Genomic DNA, 23,523 nt, shown 5'->3' on the forward strand with positions numbered 1-23,523 from the left:
AGGGAGACAAAGGATCTGAAGCAGGCTCTGTGCTGATAGCAGAGAGCCCAACATGGGGCTTGAACCCATGAACTGTGAGATCATGACCTGACCTGAAGTTGGATGCTTATTTATTTATTTTATTTTAAGAGAGAGAGAGAGAGAGAGAGAGAGAGAGAGAGAGAGAGAGAGAGAGAGACTGCATGAGTTGGGGGAGGAGCAGAGAGAAAGGGAGAGAGAGAGAAAGAGAAAATCCCAAGCAGGCTCTGAGCTGTTAGCACAGAGCCCGAAGTGGGGCTTGATCACATGAACCATGAGATCATGGTTTCAACCTGAGCTGAAATCAAGAGCTGGATGCTTAACCAATTGAGCCATCCAGGTGCTCCAAGCTGTCATTATTTATATTAGTGAAGACTGAATGAGTTTCTATTCTATGGGTTATAATCTATTACTATAATTATTTATTTTGTTGCTCAAATATTCTCCAAATTGGCCATTGGGAGACTCTTTAAGTTTAGAGTCCACATTCTTAACTACTACTTTAAACTCCTTTATAGTTGGGCTTATTTACTTCAGATAGGCCCCATGCAATCCTGTTTTAATAAATTCTCATTCATATGCATAATAGGAGGCTTATTTTAGCTTCTGAATATGATACCATGTCCTTCTTTAAAAAAAAAGCCATTCTTAATCTGTTGTACCCCAGGTTCATTTGCCGCTCTCTCACAATTTTTGCTACAGGCTTTGCATATGGACACTTTTCAACTTCAAAGACTATTCATGATAAATGTCCTATATAGGCAGTAGGGATTCAACTAATTCTAGTACTTTTTATTATCTTTAATTTGATTTAATTCAACAAACATTCATTTCAAAGCACACTGGAGAGAAAAAAAGTAGAATAAAACCTATTCTCTGATCTCAACTAACTTGCTATCCAGTAGGGAAACAAGACATATATGCAATTATGATGTAAGCTATGTGATAACTACTTGAATAAAATGTTATGGAAACATAAAGAAGGGTGACTTTCATTCCAACTTGGGCGTGGGATAGGGTGATGGAGAGAACAGGGCAAGGAAGCGGTGGGGGGGCATGTGAGATCTTCTCTAAGGTTTACCAAATGAGAATAAAAGACATGAATGTTAATCTGAAGAAAATGTCTGCCAGACATCATTTCTCTTGCCATTTGGTCTTTATCTTCATTCTTTTGAGACTTGCTTTTTAGTTTCAAAAATCCTGAAAACTAAAGGTCAGAGAGACTTACAGTTTTACAAATAATTGCCAAGGCATGGAACTGATGATGAACCAGGGGTGATAACCTAGGTGTGTAATGAGAATAGGTTGAGTTTATATCACTTTGCATTGTAGGGTAGTCCAGTCTTGAGAATGGAGAATCAGAGCAAGCCTGGACTGGGAATGTCTTATGTAACCACCTATTCCCTTTTGCTTTTCATTTTTCTTGGCAAAAGCAGAATCAACTCTTCATGTTATCTAGCTGGGTTCAAAAAGAGCTTCTGTCATCATGTCCCTTTTTGAGTTATCTAAGCAGGAAGAAGATGACGATTCCAGGACAGTGGGTTATATATTTAAGCAATAAGCGAGTATCAAGAGACAGTTTTTGGAAGGTGACGATGGTGATAGTGGGAGCTTTCGAAGTGCTTTCTGTAAATAGTTGTCTTTTTTTGAAGTAGGTTTTCTCTTTTAGCATGCAACGTAAAAGGCATTTGTGGCTTCTGAGCACTAGGGGTGAGGCTATTTGGCTCCTAGACAGTCTCTGCTAAAGTTTTTGATGCCTTGAAATTCTTCAGGCCTGAGGCCTGCCAGAGAGGAGGGCAGAAAACATAGCAGCCTAGATGAATGAATACTCAAGTGAGCTTCAGAAGGAGAAAAATGCCTCTCACAATCTGGTGGAGAATAAGACAGAAAATGCCATTTGCTTTTGTGCAGAAAATAATAGTGAAACTAATTAGCATCACAGAGAACTTTTCCTGGTATGTGGGTATAAATTTCCTAATTTATAACTGAATAAAAGGTAAACTTAATACACATAAAATGCTTGGAAATGGATTGGTTCTGAAAAAGTTCTGAAAATTATTTATTTATTACTAAATGATTTCAATGCTGCTGGCACCAAGAGATATGGGAATTGTCCCTTCTTACAGTCTTCTTATGAGGAACATAAACACCCAGAAATATGCATATGTATATGCATATGTATATAATGGCTTTTCTATTTATAATTTATGTTCACATGTATAATTTATATTCCAACCAAGAGTTTTTGTCTGGATGGCTTATTTGTGATTTGATAAATGAAAAATCCTAAAAATATTTTTTTAAAGAGAATTGATTCTCATCCTCTATCATTTGCCTTCTTATTTAGTAAACACAGAGAATTAAATATATACTTGATTTGTAAGACAAAAGAAATCCAAAACAGAAATTCTCTCAAACTTTCCATCAAGTGGTTTAAAAATTGTTATTGACTTTAAGTCCTAAATAGAAGTTCTTTTGTTAAACATATATGAGTATATGTACACACACACACACACACACACACACACACACAAATACACACTAATCTGAAAGATGAGCTGGAAATGAGCCCACAAGAAAATAACAACTTAAAAGTGATAATATTATGACTATCAGAAGTAGTGTTGCATCTGTGGAGTAGTTTTGTAGTCTCTTTGTATCACAATTAATCACCTTTGAGAAGTCCTTTTTGCTTGGGGGGTACGTCAAGAGCAAGAAGTTGCTTCATTCTTGGTTCCTTAGAGAGTTAGACTGTTTGGCCAGAGTTATGGAAAAGGGATTGTGTCACAAGTGAAGTTATGGTTTCAGGACTGCTTCCAAATATTCCAGCTTTGGTTATAGGGGTAAAGAACTGAGGATTCTTGAAGCAGTCTTTTTGGTCAAACAATTTAACAGGCAGTAGGTCTGGTGCCAGTGATTCCATTTCTAAAGGATTTGCCTTTGAAGTGTTTGTTCCTCAGTATGTTTTTCCAGCCAAACATATGCCTGTGATTTGAAAACAGCTTAAGAATTTTCTTTCACACTTTAGTGTTCATGTTTAGTTTGCTGGCATTAGAAGATGCAAAATAAACTAGTCTGGCTCCTCAAATCCCTACAGTGATTTTGCAACTGAGGGTTATTCACATGGGTGGAGTTTAGTTATCTCTGACTCTACATAAACATTACAAATTATTTTTTTAATAAATTTATTTCTGGTAAAGGGTTAAAGGAAAATGTGCTCAAGCTTGCTTATACTTTGCATCTTCTAGAGTTTTTTAGAAAATTATTTATTTGTGAACTATTGTCTTAGTAGTTTAAATTTTTTAGTCTGCCAGGGAATATAGGTGGTGTTTCTGATGAACATTATGTCTGGCTGGTGGCTTGAAACTCTGACCACTGGACTACTTCTCCTTGAGAATTCACTGACTGCATGGGAACAAAAGATTGAAAACATTGAGATCTCTGTTTTCTGCTTTGTTCTGGAGAGAAAAGACTCATGTTTGATAAGACATTGTGTCCAATGTGGGTAAATTGCTTATGATTTTGTTGGTTTTGTGAATGGTCTTTGGATTAAAAAAAATGAAGAAGGAGGCCAAACCAAGAGCATTAGCTCATTAGAATAAGTGAGATGAGATCTCTTGGGAAGGAACCAAGGAGAAGGGTATAATCTAAACCCTGGGCTTCAGAAGTAGGATTTAGGTTTTCTCTTGCAGGGAACTGATTTTCCAATCCTGAAAGACCAATTCTGACCACTGGAGACCTTTCTAAAGCCCTTCTCTCTTGACAACTAAGTATGGGAAATCCTTTAATTAGTGACACACTGCTATGGACTGAATAGCACCAGATTCAAATGTTGAAGCCCCAGTCCTCAATATGATGGTATTTGGAGGTGGGGCTACAGTAGGTAACTCGGGTGGAGATCTCATGAATAGTCTTCCTAAGAAGAGACAGGAGAGAAATGACCTATTTCCACCATGTGAGAATTCAGCAAGAAGGCAGCCATCTGCAAACCAGGGAAAGAGGACTCACCAGATATCAAATCTGCTAGCACCTTGATCTTGGACTTCCCAGCTTTTAGAAATGTAAGAAATAAGTATGTACTGTTTAAGCCACCTACTCTATGGTATTTTGCTACAGCAGCCTGAACTGAGACACAGAAATTTCAAGTGAATTTAATCTTCAACAAAAGTACCAGAGTTTACAGATAAAAAGAAGGTTTGGGTACCATGTGTTTAGAAGTCCAGACCTGATTGTTTCAGTTATTGCTATTTCTTGGATTTGGGTGACTTAGAATACCCTTTTGTTCAGGTCCATTTTAAATATTCACCTAAATGAGGTGATTCTAATGCCTTATGGCTCCTGTGACAGATGGCACCTTGTTTCTTTCCTGTGATGAAAGCCTTTTTGGTCTTGTGAATGGTCATTTAGATTCAAATGCTGGAGGCTTGGAGAAAGAGACCAAAGAAGGAGCAGGTACTTTTCACCCAGGACACTGACTTACCTTGAGAACTCTACTAGGTTCTCATTTCCTTTCAGTGGATCTTCATTGTGTTCAGTGGGTCCATTGACATCTGAAACCAAGATGACAGATAGACTATTATGGATTCCTCTAGTTCATTGTACCTATTGGCTCAAGTTAGTTGCTTTGTCCACTTCTCTAGGCTCAAGTCTTAGAAGGCCAGTACTTTCAGAGTTGTCACATTTATTATGGGGACTTTTAAACATACAATGTGTACCTATATATGAGTTTCATTAAGTCATAAAGCTGATTTTGGGGAAAAAACTGGATTTATTTTCCCCATTTTCTTCCTTTTTGATTTCACATGATCTCAACTTTCTTTTCAGCTAAATCAGATCTTCATTCTATCTACTCTTTAGAGTCACTATGTGACATTTTATTGTAATAGAAATGGAAAAATTGTATCACACCTTTGTATTATATCATACTGTATCACATCCTAAGAATAAAAGAGGAATAAAAGAAGATGTTAAGGGATGTGGCCACCAAACAAGTTAATTAAATTTTTCTTTCTCTTCTAATGCCTAATTCCTATCTATTGACAGCAGAGACTTTGAAGGAAAATTGTTACAGTTTTCAATTTGGAATGAGTATTTTAAGAAATACAGAGATGAAGAGAGAAGAGAAAGAAGAAAAAGAAAGGGGACTGGGTGGCTCAGTTGGTTGAGCATCTGGCTTTTGATTTCAGCTCAGGTCATGATCTCACGGTTCCTGAGTTCAAGCTGTGCATCAGCCCCTGCACTGACAGTGGGCGCCTGCTTGGGATTCTCTCTCTCCCTTGATCTCTGCCCCTCCCCCACTCCTCTAAATAAATAAATAAATAAATAAACAAATTTTAAAAAGGGGGGGGGCATTTTAGTTCCAGAATTTCCCTATAGGACAGGCTTGGAGTGGCTGTTAGGAAAGGAGAACAGGGGAATTTTCTTGTAATATATGAATAACCATCTAGTGGCTTTATTTAGGGTTGTACGTTTATTTGAGGTGGCTTGGAAGGGGTTATTTGACATTTTTGGTGGGGAAGCTCTCAAGCCATCTCTTGTTTCCATTGGTGATAAGATGTTTAGAAAAAAATTCAAATAGTTTTATTGGGAGGTAATTTATTAAAAAGCATTCTCATACAAAGGAAATTTACTCAATTTTAGATTGAAACCCTGGGCCGGAGCTTTAGAAAGTTCCAACATGAAGATTTGTTGAAAGGAACTTTACTTGACTCCAAAAGAATGCAATATCTTATCCTTGATATAGGATAAAGAGATGAGATTATATAGTTCAAGGAAACTGTTTCTCTAACCTCAGGGGAACAGAATAAGGTAGTGCCCAAATAACGGCACAATTATCCTCTTTTCTTACTAGCCCCACTACTTGCTATATGCTTTTTGTCTCAGTACCTGCAGTGCTAGGGGAAAAAGAAAACTGTTCAAGCGTGCCAGAGGCCAGTACCCTTAGAGCCCTCCTGAAAGCCAGCTTTTTAGATGAATCATTAAATGTCTCTCCATGTGCTCAGTGCTGCATTGCTCTGGATCATATCCACATTCCTACCTTTGACTCTAAACCAAAGTTAGGACTTGCTTGTTCCTTTTGGCACATTTTCATATCATGAGCACATTTTGTGATATGTCCATCTGCACCGCTATCTAAATAAGAGCAGACTTATGGGGAATGTGGCTGAGAGTTCACTTAAGATCCTTCACAGGCTCCTGCCTGCCACTTCCAGATTGGCAGCCACAAATGAGGTTAATCGTGACTGTATTAAATATGGTAGAGTGGTCTGGTCATACATTACACCTGGGAGTGTTGAGTCCTGCTCTGAATCGAATGCCTGGTACTGTTTTGGTGACTTGAGCTTTAGCTGTGTTGATTTGTCAGGGGAACAAGTCAAATCTTAGCTAACTAGTTTGTGGTATATTATTAGGAATGTTAGATAAGGAGGTTTCATGTAACTCCTATCATTGTGCATTCTTGGATTGAAAATAAGCCAATCTCTCAACAGTTCGGAGAGAAAGCCTTAGAACCGGCCCTTTGAAGACTATGGGAATGAAATTGATATGTGGAGACACTTGGAAGAGTACCCCTATACCCTCTGACTTGCTAATGTAAAAAATATGAAAGATCTAGATGCTTACTATGAAAATACAAATGGGATCAACCACCAATTCTACCAGCTGAAGATCTTCCTGCCATTTCCCAGATGGTTACCTAAGTTAATGAAATCACAACTGTTTTAATTTCATGTGTTAATGTATACTCTGTAAACCATTATGGAACCCCTGACATTCCCCATCTGCAATCAGTGGCAATATTAAGAAAGGAGAAAAAAAGGATTGTTAGTATTGATAAACATTTAGTTAATGCCCCTTAAAAAATAAGGCAAGTGCTTGTATGGACATGATTCATTATCAGATTTTTAGAGGGCAAATCTCCAGAGAATCACATGTCAGTTACTTAGAAAGTTTTTCAAGGACCAGTCATCTACTTAATATCTTACATAAAAGCAATGGTGATTTCATCAGGACTGTTGGAGAACACAAAATGATGTATCATAAGTAATCTTAATATTTAATTAATAATGAAAGAGTAACAGTCAAATGGTTTTGCTCTTATTCAACTATTATGATACAGCCAGTTAAGTGGAACTTACAAATAGAGGTAAAATTTCCATCCTGAAATTATAAATGATGTGGAAATATGGCTACATTATTTAATTCTGGGTCACTGTTCAGCTTTGTCAGCAACAGAACTCAACCTTTAGTTCCCAAGGAAGAGCAAGCATACCCATTATGCAGTATGCCACTTGGATGTGGGTTTTTGCAAATTCTATTTTTAAGTTTTCAAGTGATGGTTCATATATCTGCTCACATGGTAAGGATTAGTTGTTTGCCTTTACTCAATGGGAATGGGGATTTGGTTATCAAATTCTTTACATCCTTATGATTTATAATTTTGTTTCACAACAGAAAGAAATGGATAGGCAGCTTGTGCATTTCACTTGATGATGTATATTTACACTTTGGAAGTAGGTCTATTCATAGGAGAACAACTTTGGATTTGTTGCAAAAAGCAAATGACTTCCTCTCCAATAACAGGATAGTTAGCATTAATTGGATACCCCCAAAGGGCTGTTCATTGTTACATTTTACTTCTTTTTGAGAATTTGGACATCTCTGGGTGTTGTTCAGGTAGAATCTTGGAAGAAGGAATTTCTACCATGCTTCTAAATCAAGCTTTCTCAGAGTTTAGAAGTACATGTTACTGTTTGGATATGGTTTTGCCTTCTCAGCAAGACAACCATTGGGATTTAAATGGAATTTCAGACTTAGTTTCAAGTGTCATTCCTCTCTCTAACCCTATAGAATCTATTTTATAATCAAACATAAAATATGAAATTCCTCACTATCATAACCTCAGAACATTTGAATGGGTTGTCAAAGGAGGTTGTGGAGATGTTTAAGAGCTTAAACCACTTTTGTTCCTAGATGACTTATTCAGTTGCTTAAAAGCAGATCATCTCTAGAGATTCTTTCTTGTGCTATGGTGTTAACATTATACATGAAGCTATTCTTCAGAGATAGGAAAAGTTAAGATAATTAACTAAAATATTATTTTATTGCTTAACAGCATTCAAGTTATTCCTAGTCCTGAAATGTTTTATCCACTTTTCTGATCATTCTGTTTCTGGACTGTGTTAAGCATAACTGTTATTCTCATTGCTGAATTCCCTGCTGGGTACCCTGGTTTTCAGACAATGACATACACCAGACCGTTCTGTTTAATATAGTGAAAAAAAATTTTTTTGAAAGGGTGGTTCAGAGTGGGAAGGGAAGTGAGCAAAAAAAAAAAAGTGTATATTTTTCTAATTGAAAATGTAATGCATTTTGATTGTAGAAGACTTCAGAGATAAAAGTATGAATCATAAAACAACTTTCACTCCTAAGACTCATGTATAATTAGATAAAATTATTTGAAATATATGGATAATCTCTTTCTTAAATTATGAACATTGCATTATATATATATTTTAACCTAGATATGACCACCTCAGTTGCATGGTCCTGGGGACACAGAATATGCTCTTTCCTCTGTTAGTACTTGGGTTGCCCTTCTATCCCTTATTCTCTTTCTTCACTTTCTTCTTGAAGTCACAGACTTAATTGTTGCCTTTGCAAACATCCCTTCTCAAGCCTGCTCCTGTCTGGCATAGCAGGTAAGGACTATGGGCTGGTGTACTGGGGGGAGAGTCTGTGGAAGAACTGGTGGGGTGGAGAGGCAAGTGAAATAAGAAGAGAGGAATACAATCTCTCTCTACACTCTTTTCCATTCCCTTCCATTTTTATAGTGAATGTCTCTTAGACCTGTATTTTTATCTTCGATCTTTCTGAAACTTCCAGTTGTCTTCTGGGTATTTCTACCTGAATATGTAAGCTCCTGAAACATGACACACAATATTTCATCCTCCTTGCCAAGTACAGCTTTTCCTATCGACTTTCCAATTGTACTAATAGTAGCACAGTTAAATTCATTACTGGTCTTGAAGTCTGGAAGCCATTTTTCACTGGCCATTTTCTCTTTTCCATATCTGAATAGTTCTTAAATCACATCTATTCTTCTTCATCAACATCTTTTAATTTGCTCCCTTTTTCTATTCCTGTCGTGACCTCCCCACCAAGTTTGAGTTCTTCCTGTATCTTTCAATAGTTTTCTAATCGGTGTCCCTACTTCTGGTTTCTTTTCTGTTTAAATGGTCTAGCACATTGATACAAAGCTCACTGCATGACTTAATTTAGTGGCTCCTCATTACCTATTCAATTAATACGTATCTTTCAGCCTACATTCACGATTGTCCACAGTCTGACCCAAACCCACAATACCAATGAAATTTTCCTATACTGGAGACCAGTAGTGAAATGGACTTTTCAAAGAGAAAAACAGATAATATGTAATTTGTATCTGTATAATAAGAAACACAAGAAGGAAAATAACCAATGATAAGGCACAAAATTATAGGGAGGTATGAAGATCACCGGAATGAGTAAATATAAAGAATGCTAACTTATTAAAGTAACAATAATAAAAATGTCTCTTGGGTTTTATTTTATTTTATTTTTTTAATTTTTTTTTCAACGTTTTTATTTATTTATGGGACAGACAGAGACAGAGCATGAACGGGGGAGGGGCAGAGAGAGAGGGAGACACAGAATCGGAAACAGGCTCCAGGCTCAGAGCCATCAGCCCAGAGCCTGACGCGGGGCTCGAACTCACGGAGTGCGAGATCGTGACCTGGCTGAAGTCAGACGCTTAACCGACTGCGCCACCCAGGCGCCCCTCTTGGGTTTTAATATATAGAAGTAAAATACATGGCAAGAGTAGCACAGGGGCAGGAGAGGAAAAGGGTTATAAGTTCGGTGCATTATTAAGGAAATTATAAAGGTATGAATTAAATGCATAATAATTCAAGAATTATGAATTATGAAGATGATGTTTAGAAAGCTGATGTATCTTTAAAGGATAGCCTTTAAAGGCTCCTTAGGACCACTTTCATTACAGGCATTGGATGGTTTCCTGTTTGTGGTGAATAGTGATGGAAATATTGTATTTGAGTCAGAAAATGTCACACAATACTTGCAATATAAGCAAGAGGACCTGGTTAACACAAATGTCTGCAATATCTTGTGTGAAGAAGACAGAAAGGATTTTCTTAAAATTTATCAAAATCTACAGTAAATGGAGTTGCCTGAAATGAGATCCAGAGACAAAAAATCCATACATTTAATTGCCATATATGATGAAAACACATGACAAACTGGAAGTCTTAAACACTAGTCATGAAATGCACCAGAAATATGAAACAATGCAGGGCTGTGCCCTGTCTCAGCCACCAGCTATTATGGAGGAAGAGGAAGAGATATTGCAATCTCTAGGGCAACCACCTAACGAATCATAGGTAAAGCCAGTAGAGGAGCTAAATATGGAATAATACAAAATATATGATTAATCCAAAAGAAGGCAGAAAAGGCACAATAAAGCACAACAAAAAATAGATGGGACAGATAAGGGAAAAATATCAAGTATATAAGTATTTATATCAGTAATTATAGTAAATGTAACTGGACTGAACACTCCAACTAAAAGGCAAATATTGTCAGATTACCCAACTATGTCCTATTTTATAGGTGGCATTCATTAAAAAGGCCATAGTTAGGTTGAAAGTAAAATGATGGAAAATATTTACCATGTAAACATTAACCAAAAGCAAGCTAGTATGGCTATAATACCAAAGTAGACTTTAAGGCAAGAAATACTACTGAAAAAAAAAGGAGAATTATTAATGCTGAAAGGGCCAATTCAAAAGGAAGAAAACAACTGTGTATAATATAACGTCAAAATACAGAAAGCAAAATTTGTTAAGATTAAAGACAAATAGATATTAATACCCTCTTGCAGTTACTAATTGCACATTCACAAAAAAACTAAGAAGAATATAGAAGATATGAACAACACCATTAAACTGTCTATAACAACTGTGGAATACTCATTCTTTTCAAATGTCCACGGAGCATATACAAAAGTAGACTATATTCTGGGACATTAAACAAGTCTCATCAAATTTCAAATGATCCTACAGGATATTCATTCACCACAGTGGAATTAAAACAGAATTCAATAATAGAAAAAATAACTAGAAAATCCTCAACTGTTTGGACATTAAGCAGCACACTTCCTTTTTTTTTTTTCCAGTTTTTTTTTATTTATATATGAAATTTATTGTCAAATTGGTTTCCATACAACACCCAGTGCTCATCCCAAAAGGTGCCCTCCTCAATACCCATCACCCACCCTCTCCTCCCTCCCACCCCCCATCAACCCTTAGTTTGTTCTCAGTTCTCAACAGTCTCTTATTCTTTGGCTCTCTCCCACTCTAACCTCTTTTTTTTTTTTTTCCTTCCCCTCCCCCATGGGTTCCTGTTAAGTTTCTCAGGATCCACATAAGAGTGAAACCATATGGTATCTGTCTTTCTCTGTATGGCTTATTTCACTTAGCATCACACTCTCCAGTTCCATCCACGTTGCTACAAAAGGCCATATTTCATTTTTTCTCATTGCCACATAGTATTCCATAGTGTATATAAACCACAATTTCTTTATCCATTCATCAGTTGATGGACATTTAGGCTCTTTCCATAATTTGGCTATTGTTGAGAGTGTAAGCAGCACACTTCCAAATAAGTCTTGGATCAAAGATGAAATTGCAATGGATACAAGAAAACATTTTGAGCTAAATTATAACAAAACCTGTATGATGCAGCTAAAGCAGTGCTTAGAGGAAAACTGACAGTTTTAATGCATAGTTTAGGAAAATGGAAAGGTTGACAATCTACTTTGTAAGCATTCACCTCTGAAATCCAGGAAAAAAAGCATATGAAACCCAAAGAAAGCAGGAAGAAAAGAAGGAAATAATAAAGAGAAGAGCTGAAACCATTGAAATGGAAATCATTTACTGGTTGCACAAATTGCTTGTTTCCTCTTCTGTAAAATAGGGATAAAAACTGAATCCACATGCTTGGATTATTGTGAGGATTAGATAAATTAATACATGTAAATAAAATCATTAAAATGATGCTTGCCATATAGAAGCATGTAACAAATATTAGTTGCTGCTGCTGCTACTACTCCTATAACTACTGTTATTACAGGATAAACTCTTAGGCTTATATCCTTGCTTTTAAAAAGATATGGTAATCACATGGGCCACAAGGAGTCTAGAGAGTTCTAAAGCTTGGTACACAGCTTGCCAGTTTGCACAGGGTCATTCCTATGCCATGGGAGTTGGCATATGGCGGAGCACCCTTTTCAGTATAAATCACATCCTGCACTACTCTCTGAAAGTCTTCCTGTTACATTTAAAATTAAAATTCAACCCCTTTATCATGGTCACCAGCAATGTGTTATCTGACCTCTGCCCACATCTTTAATGGTACCTTCTTCATTTTCCTCACTGTTCTCCAGATACTTAACCTTCACAGATTCTTGCACTGGTCATTTCCTTAACTGGAATGGTGTTTCCTCAGCATCTTGCTTGGCAAATTTCTTCTTTTTCAGTCGTCAGCTTAAGTGTCACCTTTCCAGAAAGGACTTGCCTGACCACCCTGTCTGTGTTTGGGTTCCTGCTGCCCTGTGCCCTCTATCCCAGCATCTGTTGATTTCCTTCATAGACTGTGTCAAAATCTGTAATTATTCATGTGTTTACTTGTACTTTGTCTCAACTATTTATTAGACTGTTACCTTCATGAAATTGGGGTCCCTGCTTATCTTGCTTATACTAGAGCCTAGCATAGTGGTTGGTGTATACTAGGTACTCAAAACATTTGTTGAATGAATGACTGAATATGTTAGGGTTGCTGTTCTTGAGTGGGGGTTGTACTAAGTGACATCTGCCGTCTTATGTCTACTCTAAGGCCCTGAAACTAACTTGTTTGTCCTAAGGAGAAAAGTGTAAACTCCAGTAAGATTTAGTCATGTTCCTCCAAATGGGGCAAGTGATGATGTTTACAGGGTCCTTTTCTTATTGGAGCTGTGGGCTAATGACAGGTGATCATATTCCTTGAACACTTACTGTGATTCTTTGCCATGTAGGAATTACTCCTTTCCCTAACTTCTTGATTTTTTTACACATATGCTACACTAAAGCACTTTTAGCAGGCCCATGATAAAAACAATGCATTAATTAAAATGATGCACTCTCTCTTAATTTTACACTTGGCAAATAATAGCTTTTGGTTGTCATTAAGCAACATTGTTAGCACTAAATTAGATGTCTGTTATGGTTGTGTAGGCAAGTGGTTTTGCTGATCTTAGCACTGGTTCCCCTGCTCTGGAAAATATAAATCATCACTGAGAAAGGTGGTGTTTCTTTATGAGTCCTTGTGATATCAGCCTCAGGCTATGAGATGTGGACAGATAAGTGTGCTCTTCCAGCTGAGATTTCTTCTTCCTGTTTGTTGTGCCTGAGTTTTTCACACCTTACCAGTCATATCATTCTCACAGACACTTCTGGATAAGCCCCTACTAAGTGTACAGTGTGGTACCTGGTTCCTACTTCAGTGATTCAATCTCCTTTCTTTTTTTATAACTAAGGCCTCCATATAACTGATTGCAGTGGGATAGTTGCTTTAATCTCTATGGGAATATATATTTTGCTAATACCAGGACTTTCTTTTTAGAATGATAGTACCTTCAGGAGTCACATTTATGGTCACTGATTTAAAACAGACACTTCTTTACCCAGGAGAGGTTTAGATACAATGGAAATCTGGTCTCAATCAGGTATGATACCTGTTAGCTTGAGTGACTGAAAGAAAACCAAGTGAATTTTGGGGGGGAGGTACACAAAATATGCATTTGGATAAATGGAGGTCAACACTGGTTCAAAATTAGGCAAGCTACTTATTTCTGGGCTGCAGGTTCCCCCAGTCTCATTGCTGCACTGACCTAGTATTTGAAGGTAAGTGATCTTGACACTTGTGGAAAAGAATGTCTTGCTTACATTGTACAGTGTGTCCTGGGACCTTCCCGCATTGTAAGAGCAGCCATTCATCTGGCTCCTTCCTCTTGTGGAGAGTAGCTGTAGACTAGAGAGGTTGAAAATATGATCAGCTCAAGGTCTGGAAAGCTCTATGATTTTTAGATTACCCTCAATTACTAAGTAAGCATAAAACTAAATTCCATATTTGAAGAAATTAATTTTATCCCATAACACTGAGCTCCAAATGTAGGAGAAACAAAATCAAAAGGAAAGTATAATTTTTATTTGAAAAGTTTATGAACCTGCTTGTGAACCCACTAAAACTATGAATCTCATTTCTGAAAGGGGACCATTTCTTTCACACACCACTCAGGATGTGATCGCCTATCAACTTTTAGATGTGCATGTGCTCATGTTTGTGATTTTATTAATTACAATTTCAATTCCTTAAAACTAACCTTAAAAAATCTTCCCAACAAAAACTCCCTCTTTGTAGTAGGTTTCTATCTTTAAGAGATGATGTGATTCTGAGGAAAGCTTTATTATTCTATTAGTGAGGGCTGGTGTGGGGAAGATTTAGAGAGATATGTCTGTGTATGATCCTCACAGTCACATGACGGACAGACTGAAGACAGCAAAGCCTTGTCCTGGAAAAGAGACCACTTGGTAGTAGTCCTGCACCTTGGTCCTCTTACCAAAGAGTGCATGGCCATATTAGAACTACAGCAAGGAAGCTGGGTCTTGAGTTTGCGTCCTGATCCTGCTGTTGACTAGCTCTGTAATTTGGGTCATGTCACCAAGCTATCCTAAGCTTATTACTATTAAATTTTTTACTATTAACCATCTCATGGGGTTTTGTGAAGATTCAATGAGACCATGCATAAAAGGGTGAAAAAAGATGATGTGAATGGAATGATTATTATTAGTAGTACAAGCTCTTTATAGCTTTAGTTGATTTTGTACCTGCAGTTCAATGTTGTTGGATATTGGGTGTCTTTCCTTATTTTGCTGGTGGTAGCAAAAACTTCAATTATAGTTTTTTTTCTTGGGACTAACCCAAACCTAAATCCCTGCAATGTATCTCTATACTACAGGCCTTAAAAAGATATAAAAAAATGCTACCAGTAAACCACAGCATCCCCTGGCATGCATAACCATTGGTACGTCAAATCTGGACTTAGGACTCTTAAGAGCATTTCTTTTAGACTCAAAGAATAGACAAATCTAAAAGAAAAAAATAGAATCTTGTCAGTTGGGGCCTATGATGAATCAGTTCTTTATTTTACAATTTTCTTTTTCAAGTTATTTCTAAAAAGAGGCAAGTGATACTTGCTCAATAACTTAGCTGCAGGTCAAGGTCTGTGACTATAATCTTTAATTGATGGATGTTTGGTTTCCATCTATCAATAGCTTGTCTAAGGGAAATTATATTTAGGAACAATTATCTAAGAGACATGCTCCCTGCCTGCCCACTTGGGTGTTTTATCTTTGGATTTAGCTAGATGACTAAAGGCATATGTTACTTTAGTTTCTAAAGAATGAATGCCCTTCCCTGAACTATACTAATACATTATGTCCTCAGCTTTTTTTTTTTTTTTTAAGGAATTGCAAGAAAAGGCATATGGAATCAACTTTTGATTTTAGTTAAAATGCTCTTGAGGACATTGTCTATGTTAGTGTCCCTAATGTAAAATCAGACATGAGAAATTTCTTTGAGAATTTAATCCCAGGAAAATCTTTGTCTTCCCCAAGGTACCCTTTTTAACAATGAGGCCTATATAATTGATTGGTATGCTTGCTTGTCATTTCAGTTTCCAAGAAGCTTGGAGCAAAATGTGAGGCTTAATAGCATTAATGTTTACTTTAATAGCTAGCTTATTTACATATCACTTTTTTTTAACCTTGCTAGGTTGTTATTCATATCTTTTGTTGTAAGCCATATCAAGTAATTTTGGGAAAGGATCATGATATAAAGAGAAACAAAATAGCAGCTATTAATTATAATAGAAGAAAAAGAAGGAGTGGAAGAGGGAAAAGAGTCATCATCTTCATCATCAGTATCATAGTGAGGGGGGCTCTAATTACTTTTAATGCAGGAAAAAAACTAATAGTCTTTGTACTTGTATTAAGATGCTTTTTAAAAATTTTTTTTTTCAACGTTTATTTATTTTTGGGGGGACAGAGAGAGACAGAGCATGAACGGGGGAGGGGCAGAGAGAGAGGGAGACACAGAATCGGAAACAGGCTCCAGGCTCTGAGCCATCAGCCCAGAGCCCGACACGGGGCTCGAACTCACGGAGTGCGAGATCGTGACCTGGCTGAAGTCGGACGCTTAACCGACTGCGCCACCCAGGCGCCCCAAGATGCTTTTTAAAAATTATGGAACATTTTGGGGTGCCTGGGTGGCTCAGTCAGTTAAGCGTCCGAGTTCAGCTCAGGTCATGATCTCGCGGTTTGTGAGTTTGAGCCCTGTGTCGGGCTCTGTGCTGACAGCTTAGAGCCTGGAGCCTATTTCAGATTCCGTGTCTCCCTCTCTCTGCCCCTCCCCTGCTCATGCTCTGTCTCTTTCTCTCTCTCAAAGATAAATAAATATTAAAAACAAATAAAAAGATTATGAAACATTTTAAGCACTAGAAAAATATAGAGACTAATGTAACATGTACCCATGTACCCACTACCCAAAATTAACAAGTATTAATATCTGCTATGTTTTCTTTAGGTAAAAAACTTTAAAGTAATAATGGTTACATATATAATCAAAGCCCTCTATTTAGCCTTCCCATTTGTCCCATCTCCTCCCTGTCCTGAGGTTATCTTTACTCTGCAGTGAAATTTCCTGTCTGGGCATTGATACATTACTGCATGTATCTATGCAATTTGTTTTTTTCTTCTAGCACAGTTTTTGATTTTTATCCATGTAAATCATTTTTTTTAATGTTTATTTATTTTTGAGAGAGAGAGTGAGAGAGGTGGAGAGAGAGGGAGACAGAGAATCCCAAGCAGGCTCCACACTGTCAACACAGAGCCTGATGTGGGGCTCTGTCTCACAAACCATGAGATCATGACCTGAGCAGAAATTAAAAGTCACACACTTAACTGACTGAGCCACACAGCTCAATCCATGAGCCTCTTATCCATGTCAATCATTTTAATTCCTGTTAATTGTTAAATTCTTTTTTTGTAATTACACCACAATATACTTCATTCCTTTACTGAAGGACATTTAGGATTTTTCCAATTTTCCTTCTATGGCAAATGATACTGCCCTGAATGTTCCTGTGCACAAAGTAGGAGAGTTCCTCTAGGGTATGTGCCTAGAAGGGGAATTACTGGCTCATAGGTCTTCATTAATTCATTCTTCAGCAAATAATCCAGGGCTCCCTATGTGCCACATTAACATTCTAGGTAGCTGAAGATGCTATAGTGAATAAGACAGTCAAAATTCCATGAAGTTTCCATGAAGCTTACTTTCTGGGGGTATAGTGGGGAAAAAGATAGGCAGTAAACATGATAATAAACAAAATTCAAGTACGTTAGACAGTGACAAGTGCTCTGGAGAAATACAAGCAGAGCAGGTGATAGGAAGTGTATATTGAAGAGGTTTGGAATTTTCTATAAGGTGCAAAGGGTATCTCATTATGGTTTTAGTTTTCTTATCTCTTATTATGAGTGATGACAAATGTCCTTTCATACGCTTAAAACTGTTCATATTTTATATACTCCTCAAAAATTCCTGTATTACCCATTGCTGATTTAAATCCTTTAAATTCAAATGTTCCTTAAAGGTTCACAAATCAAAACTAGGCATAAACCTTTTATGCTTTTAACTCTTATAGCTTGTAGGTCTCATCAAAACAAATGTACAAATTACATACATCCCTCACCTCTGCAAAAGCAACAAACTTTAAATAAACACCAATAATTTCATGTGAAACACATTGTTAGCAACTATGGCTCAGGTTCCATCGGGCTTGGTCTGCCTTCCCACCTGGCGCCACGAGATGATGCAACTCCCTCACGGCTCTTCCCTTTCTGAAGCACTGAAACACCTTTGTTCCTCCAGCACACTGTGAAGTCATCTGGCCCACACTTGGTGCAGAAGCCTCATTTACTCTGAAGTCTACCTCTGTTCATTGCTAATTAGCTGGAGACAATTAAAATGGGACTACTTGGCACAAATCTGATTGCAAACACAAAGACAAACTGGGTCTGTGAGGCAGCATTTGGGTATCAGGTGGTCACCCAGATGATTCTGAATATGTTTATTTTAGCAATGAGGGAAAAAATGGGAAAAATACAATAAAACCAATGGGGCATCAGTAAAAATAAAAAGAATATGCTTATGTTAGTTATTAGTGAAAGGAAAACCATAAATTAATAAATTCTCAATAATATATTCTGGTTGAAGATATGCAAATCTTCCCAAATGGGTCAGTCTACCTAGTTTGAGAAATGCTGTTCTACCATAGATTTAAAGCCCATAGTGGATCTTGAACACTAACGTGGTTTCTGGAATAGGCTAACTTTTTTTTTTAATGTTTATTTATTTTTGAGACAGAGAGAGACAGAGCATGAACGGGGGAGGGTCAGAGAGAGAGGGAGACACAGAATCTGAAGCAGGCTCCAGGCTCTGAGCTGTCAGCACAGAGCTTGAGGCGGGGCTCGAACTCACAGACCGTGAGATCATGACCTGAGCCAAAGTCGGACGCGTAACCTACTGAGCCACCCAGGCGCCCCTAACTTTTTTTTTTTTAAGGGCATAACATTATTCAGATGCCTGAACTACTTGTATTAGAAACTGTTGGAATCTTTTCCCTTGGTTTGCCTACCCTGTCTGAAGCTCAAATTGGGCTCCTTTTTGTTAGAAGACCAGGCAAAATTTGCTGTGCTATCCTTCATTCTATTGATGTTCACTTCATTAAGAGAATTCCCTATTCTTCCCTTCCCTCTAAGGTCCAGATATGCAATAGTGGCTCATTTCATTTCATTTCATTTCATTTCATTTCATTTCATTTCATTTCATTTCATTTCATTTCATTTCATTTTTTTTATTTCATTTTTTTTAGCTTGTGTTCATTAGCTGAAACTCTTATACCTGTCTGTGCTTTTGTCATGTGGATGACATATTTAGTGGAAAGAGGACTCAAGACTTTCAATTTCTTTTGTTCCTGATTGCTACTAGATTTGGCTCTGGATTCCTATGGGTGAAGGGCGAATGCATCTGCCCAACTGAATATGTGTCAAATTCTTTGTTTCATTATTCACAACTTGAATCATCAAATATTCCCTTCGTAATGAAGTGAACTCTGAGAACAGGGTTTATAGTAATACATATTAATAGTGTTGATAGAAATGGCTTTATCGAGAAATTACTACTTGCTGTTAAATGTTATATGACTAAAAATTAGCATACTTAGGAAATTTTCCTCAAAGGTGATAAGTTCTTCATTGAACATGTATGTGTGTGCTTGTGCACATGTATATGATTGAATCATGTGAAATTATAACTTCTGTAGGTCAAAAACAGACAAATACAAGCAATATCATATGGTTCATGTATGCATTTATATATATTTCAGATTTCAGCTGCCTTACCATAGCTGTAACAAAGATAATAATGTCTAATTTATTTTTCTTGAAAACCAAGTCAAGCCAGTCACCTGGGTTTTATTTTATTTTATTTTTTTTTTTAATCTGGTATTGAACTGAATTTTTTTTTTATTTATATATGAAATTTATTGTCAAATTGGTTTCCATACAACACCCAGTGCTCATCCCAAAAGGTGCCCTCCTCAGTACCCATCACCCACCCTCTCCTCCCTCCCACCCCCCATCAACCCTTAGTTTGTTCTCAGTTCTCAACAGTCTCTTATGCTTTGGCTCTCTCCCACTCTAACCTCTTTTTTTTTTTTTTTTGTTCCCCTCCCCCATGGGTTTCTCTTAAGTTTCTCAGGATCCACATAAGAGTGAAACCATATGGTATCTGTCTTTCTCTGTATGGCTTATTTCACTTAGCATCACACTCTCCAGTTCCATCCACGCTGCTACAAAAGGCCATATTTCATTTTTTCTCATTGCCACGTAGTACTCCATTGTGTATATAAACCACAATTTCTTTATCCATTCATCAGTTGATGGACATTTAGGCTCTTTCCATAATTTGGCTATTGTTGAGAGTGCTGCTATGAACATTGGGGTACAAGTGCCCCTATGCATCAGTACTCCTGTGTCCCTTGGATAAATTCCCAGCAGTGCTATTGCTGGGTCATAGGGTAGGTCTATTTTTAATTTTCTGAGGAACCTCCACACTGCTTTCCAGAGCGGCTGCACCAATTTGCATTCCCACCAACAGTGCAAGAGGGTTCCCGTTTCTCCACATCCTCTCCAGCATTTATAGTCTCCTGATTTGTTCATTTTGGCCACTCTGACTGGCGTGAGGTGATATCTGAGTGTGGTTTTGATTTGTATTTCCCTGATAAGGAGCGACGCTGAACATCTTTTCATGTGCCTGAAGAAATGGTCACCTGGGTTTTAAAACAAACTTTTCTTTACCAAAATATTTGGGGGATGGAGTGGGCAAAACACTGCAATAAGAATGTCCTGTTTTACAGGGGCTCAGTTGGTTAAGCATCAGACTTCAGCTCAGGTCATGATCTCACCGTCTGTGGGTTCGAGCCCTGCATCAGGCTCTGTGCTGACAGGATTCGGATTCAGATGCCTGATTCGGATTCTGTGTCTCCCTTTCTCTCTGCCCCTCCCCTGCTCATGTTCTGTCTCTCTTTGTCTCAAAAATAAATAAAAACATTAAATAATTAAAAAAAGAATATCCTGTTTTACAGAAAACCTGGAATGCCTTTGTACTTCATCTAGCTAAATTCTTCTAGGGCTCAGGGCTAATCCTCATAAAGGCTACAATTGCCATTCTAGCCCACAGTGAAGGTTCTTTCCTCTGAATTCAGTGATCTTCCTTTGTTACCGTTATTTTAGCAAGTAATTCTGTATTTCCTTTTTTCTAAATAAATTGTAAACTCCTTGGAAACAGAGACCATGCCTAGACTCTCTATGGCCCCCTAGTATCTGCTGATTTGGCTTGAAGAACATTCTGAATAGGATTTAATTATTTAAGTTGTTGGAGTAACTAGAAAATACTTTCAGAGGACTAAGAATGTTGCATCTTGGGAAATCAACCAAGGATCATCCTGCTTTCAAGGAATTTACAGTCTCCTTTGGGAGACAATGCAGAGACTCATAAAGAGTTTAGTGAGGCAAAATCACCTAGGTTTTAGATTCTCTTAACTGCTCTATTCCAAGCAGAATGGTAAAAAGAAGCCAGTTCCACAGACTGGGTCTGTGTTGGCTAACTTGAGTGCAGAGATCTTCACCTATTGATTCTGGCATGGCAGTGATATACATTTAACTGGTAAATAATTACAGTGAGCCAGTTATCAGGTTTGTGCACTTAAAGTGCTAGTAGGGTGGTATTTTCCTCGATGGGCAAATTTGAAAACACATGTGAATAACCTACAAGTATAAAAATCTGATTTTTAATATGCCCTAATGTTCAACAACACTGTCTTCAACAAAAGCACCCTATATATCTCAAAAGTCATGACAATTTTTATAACAGCCCAGAAAAGACCTTCAGGTAATTAATGGCAACACTTCGGGCAATATTTTTTTTTCTTTTTGTCCTTTCTATTCTTATAAGAGAATTCAGTGTCCTAAAGAAGAAAGATAATCGTTCACATGGACCAGACACCTAATCTGAATTTAACCAAAAAGTCAATATTTAGCTGTACCTTATCAGTGTGGAAATAAATGTCAAGCATAGCAAGAGACACAAACAAATTTCCAACTGATTTCTCGTTTCTATGCTTCAGTGTTCAAAGCCGTGTGGCAGAGTTTCAACATCAGATAACACAAAACAGCCTTTGGAAAAAAAAGGCAACAAATGACAACACTTGCAGCTGCCGAGACCACGGTTTATGAGAGGAAAACAGACGCGGGAGACGCATTCTAATCTCTCCTGGTGCATTCCCTTGGTCACCTTCTGGCCTGCGTCACGCTAACACTTGATCATTACTGGTTGCAGGCAGCATTTTAGAGCCAGAAACTTGCTGAGTAAAGTCATAATTTGTTGCTACCCAGGACAATCGATACAAATTGTTTGCATTCTAAATTTGCCATTGCTGGGAGTAGACATATCAGACATGGCAAGATAGCTGTGGGTCTCTAAAACAAGAGTCCCACTAGTGCTTCTCTGAAGCTAGGCCCCAGTTGATGGGTAGAAATGAGGTTTTCAGTCTTTTAAGAACTTCAGAACCCTTTCAGGATTCCATCTCACTCCACAGGACTCCAACCCACCTCACTCATGTAATTTTTGTCAAAAGTTGTATTTTGTTAAACAACAAGGTTACATTGGAAAAACCTGTAATGACACTCAAATTTAATGAGGTGGTTGGACTGTCTTTAAGCATTAAAACATTTGGTTATGGAAAAAAGGAAATAGTATAAGAAAAAAAGACAGTGACTTAAATGGCTAAATATGTATTATTACTGACTGACTTTTTAAGGAACTGTGGGTGGGCTTGGCATTTCATGGAACATGGAGGTCTAGAAGTTGCTCATAGAGAAAACACCATTTCATCTAGAAATCCAACTAGAAAGGACATGTATGGGCTAGATTTACAGAACAATGAGGCTTAAGAGTTCACCAAGGGCAGGGATCAACCTTTCCAAACTAATCATATGGTAAGAGTTGCTTCAATGCTTGTTAAAAATACAGATTCCCATGACCTTGATGACTCTGGTTTAGGGAGACTGTAGTGGGACCTGGAAACCTGTATTTTTAACAAGATCCAGGGTCCTTTTATCATCAGAAAGATGTGGAAACACTGCTGTAGAGGATCCTAGCAAAATGCAGGTTACGTGGTAGTGCAATGAACAAAAGAAACTGAATGAGCATGCTAGAAAGGCAGTCTCAGCCACTGATTTCTCTGTACACTCAGTGTGCCAGGGCTCCCAACCTTGCATAGCTAACTCCCAGTCATGGGGGAAATGACCTTCAGAAGCAGCCGATAAAGGTTAGGTTTTTGAATGTCACATGGAATACTATTCCTTCATTTTTGTTGGAATGTCATAGCCACACACACACACACACACACACACACACACACACACACACACACACTGTCCTAAAAAAGGAATGAATGCTAAGTGTTATAAACAGAAACTTGTTTAAGTCTCCCTTAGGAAGAAATATTTTTCATGCTTCCTGTCATAATAGGTCCCACCAGGCACAAACCATCTTCCCTCTTTAACTTATCCCTAAAGCCACAAAGAAGTGGGGTTGAGAGCAGTATTCTGATCTCCATGTGGACAATGCAGCTAATAATTTCTGTACATCCAAAAGAAACCTAGTTTTTCCTGTTCTGAAATTGTATGTCTCATTAACGTTGCCATGGTCTTCAGGGGAATAATTTTGTAAACT

The 23,523-nt window shown here is 37.6% G+C and overlaps 1 protein-coding gene across 11 annotated transcripts in view; it reads right to left on the bottom strand.

Annotated features, from left to right (window-relative positions):
• Positions 1-23,523, bottom strand: part of LOC147583271 (uncharacterized) — a 461,332-nt gene that overhangs the window by 105,303 nt on the left and 332,506 nt on the right. For 8 of the 11 annotated variants that reach the window (XR_015247585.1, XR_015247591.1, XR_015247586.1 and 5 more), the window contains one exon: positions 4,499-4,568. Coding sequence is in view for 1 of the 11 variants with exons in the window: in XM_086696485.1 (XP_086552611.1) it covers positions 4,499-4,568 (70 nt within the window). In the remaining 10 variants the exon portion in view is untranslated. Of the gene's footprint in view, positions 1-4,498; positions 4,569-14,054; positions 14,140-23,523 lie in introns of all 11 variants that reach the window. The other 3 variants (XR_015247581.1, XR_015247571.1, XR_015247582.1) reach the window with 1 other exon arrangement.

This window comes from Puma concolor, chromosome A2 (genome assembly GCF_028749965.1).
Source record: "Puma concolor isolate L17-30 chromosome A2, mPumCon1.1.hap2, whole genome shotgun sequence".
Taxonomy (NCBI): domain Eukaryota; kingdom Metazoa; phylum Chordata; class Mammalia; order Carnivora; family Felidae; genus Puma; species Puma concolor.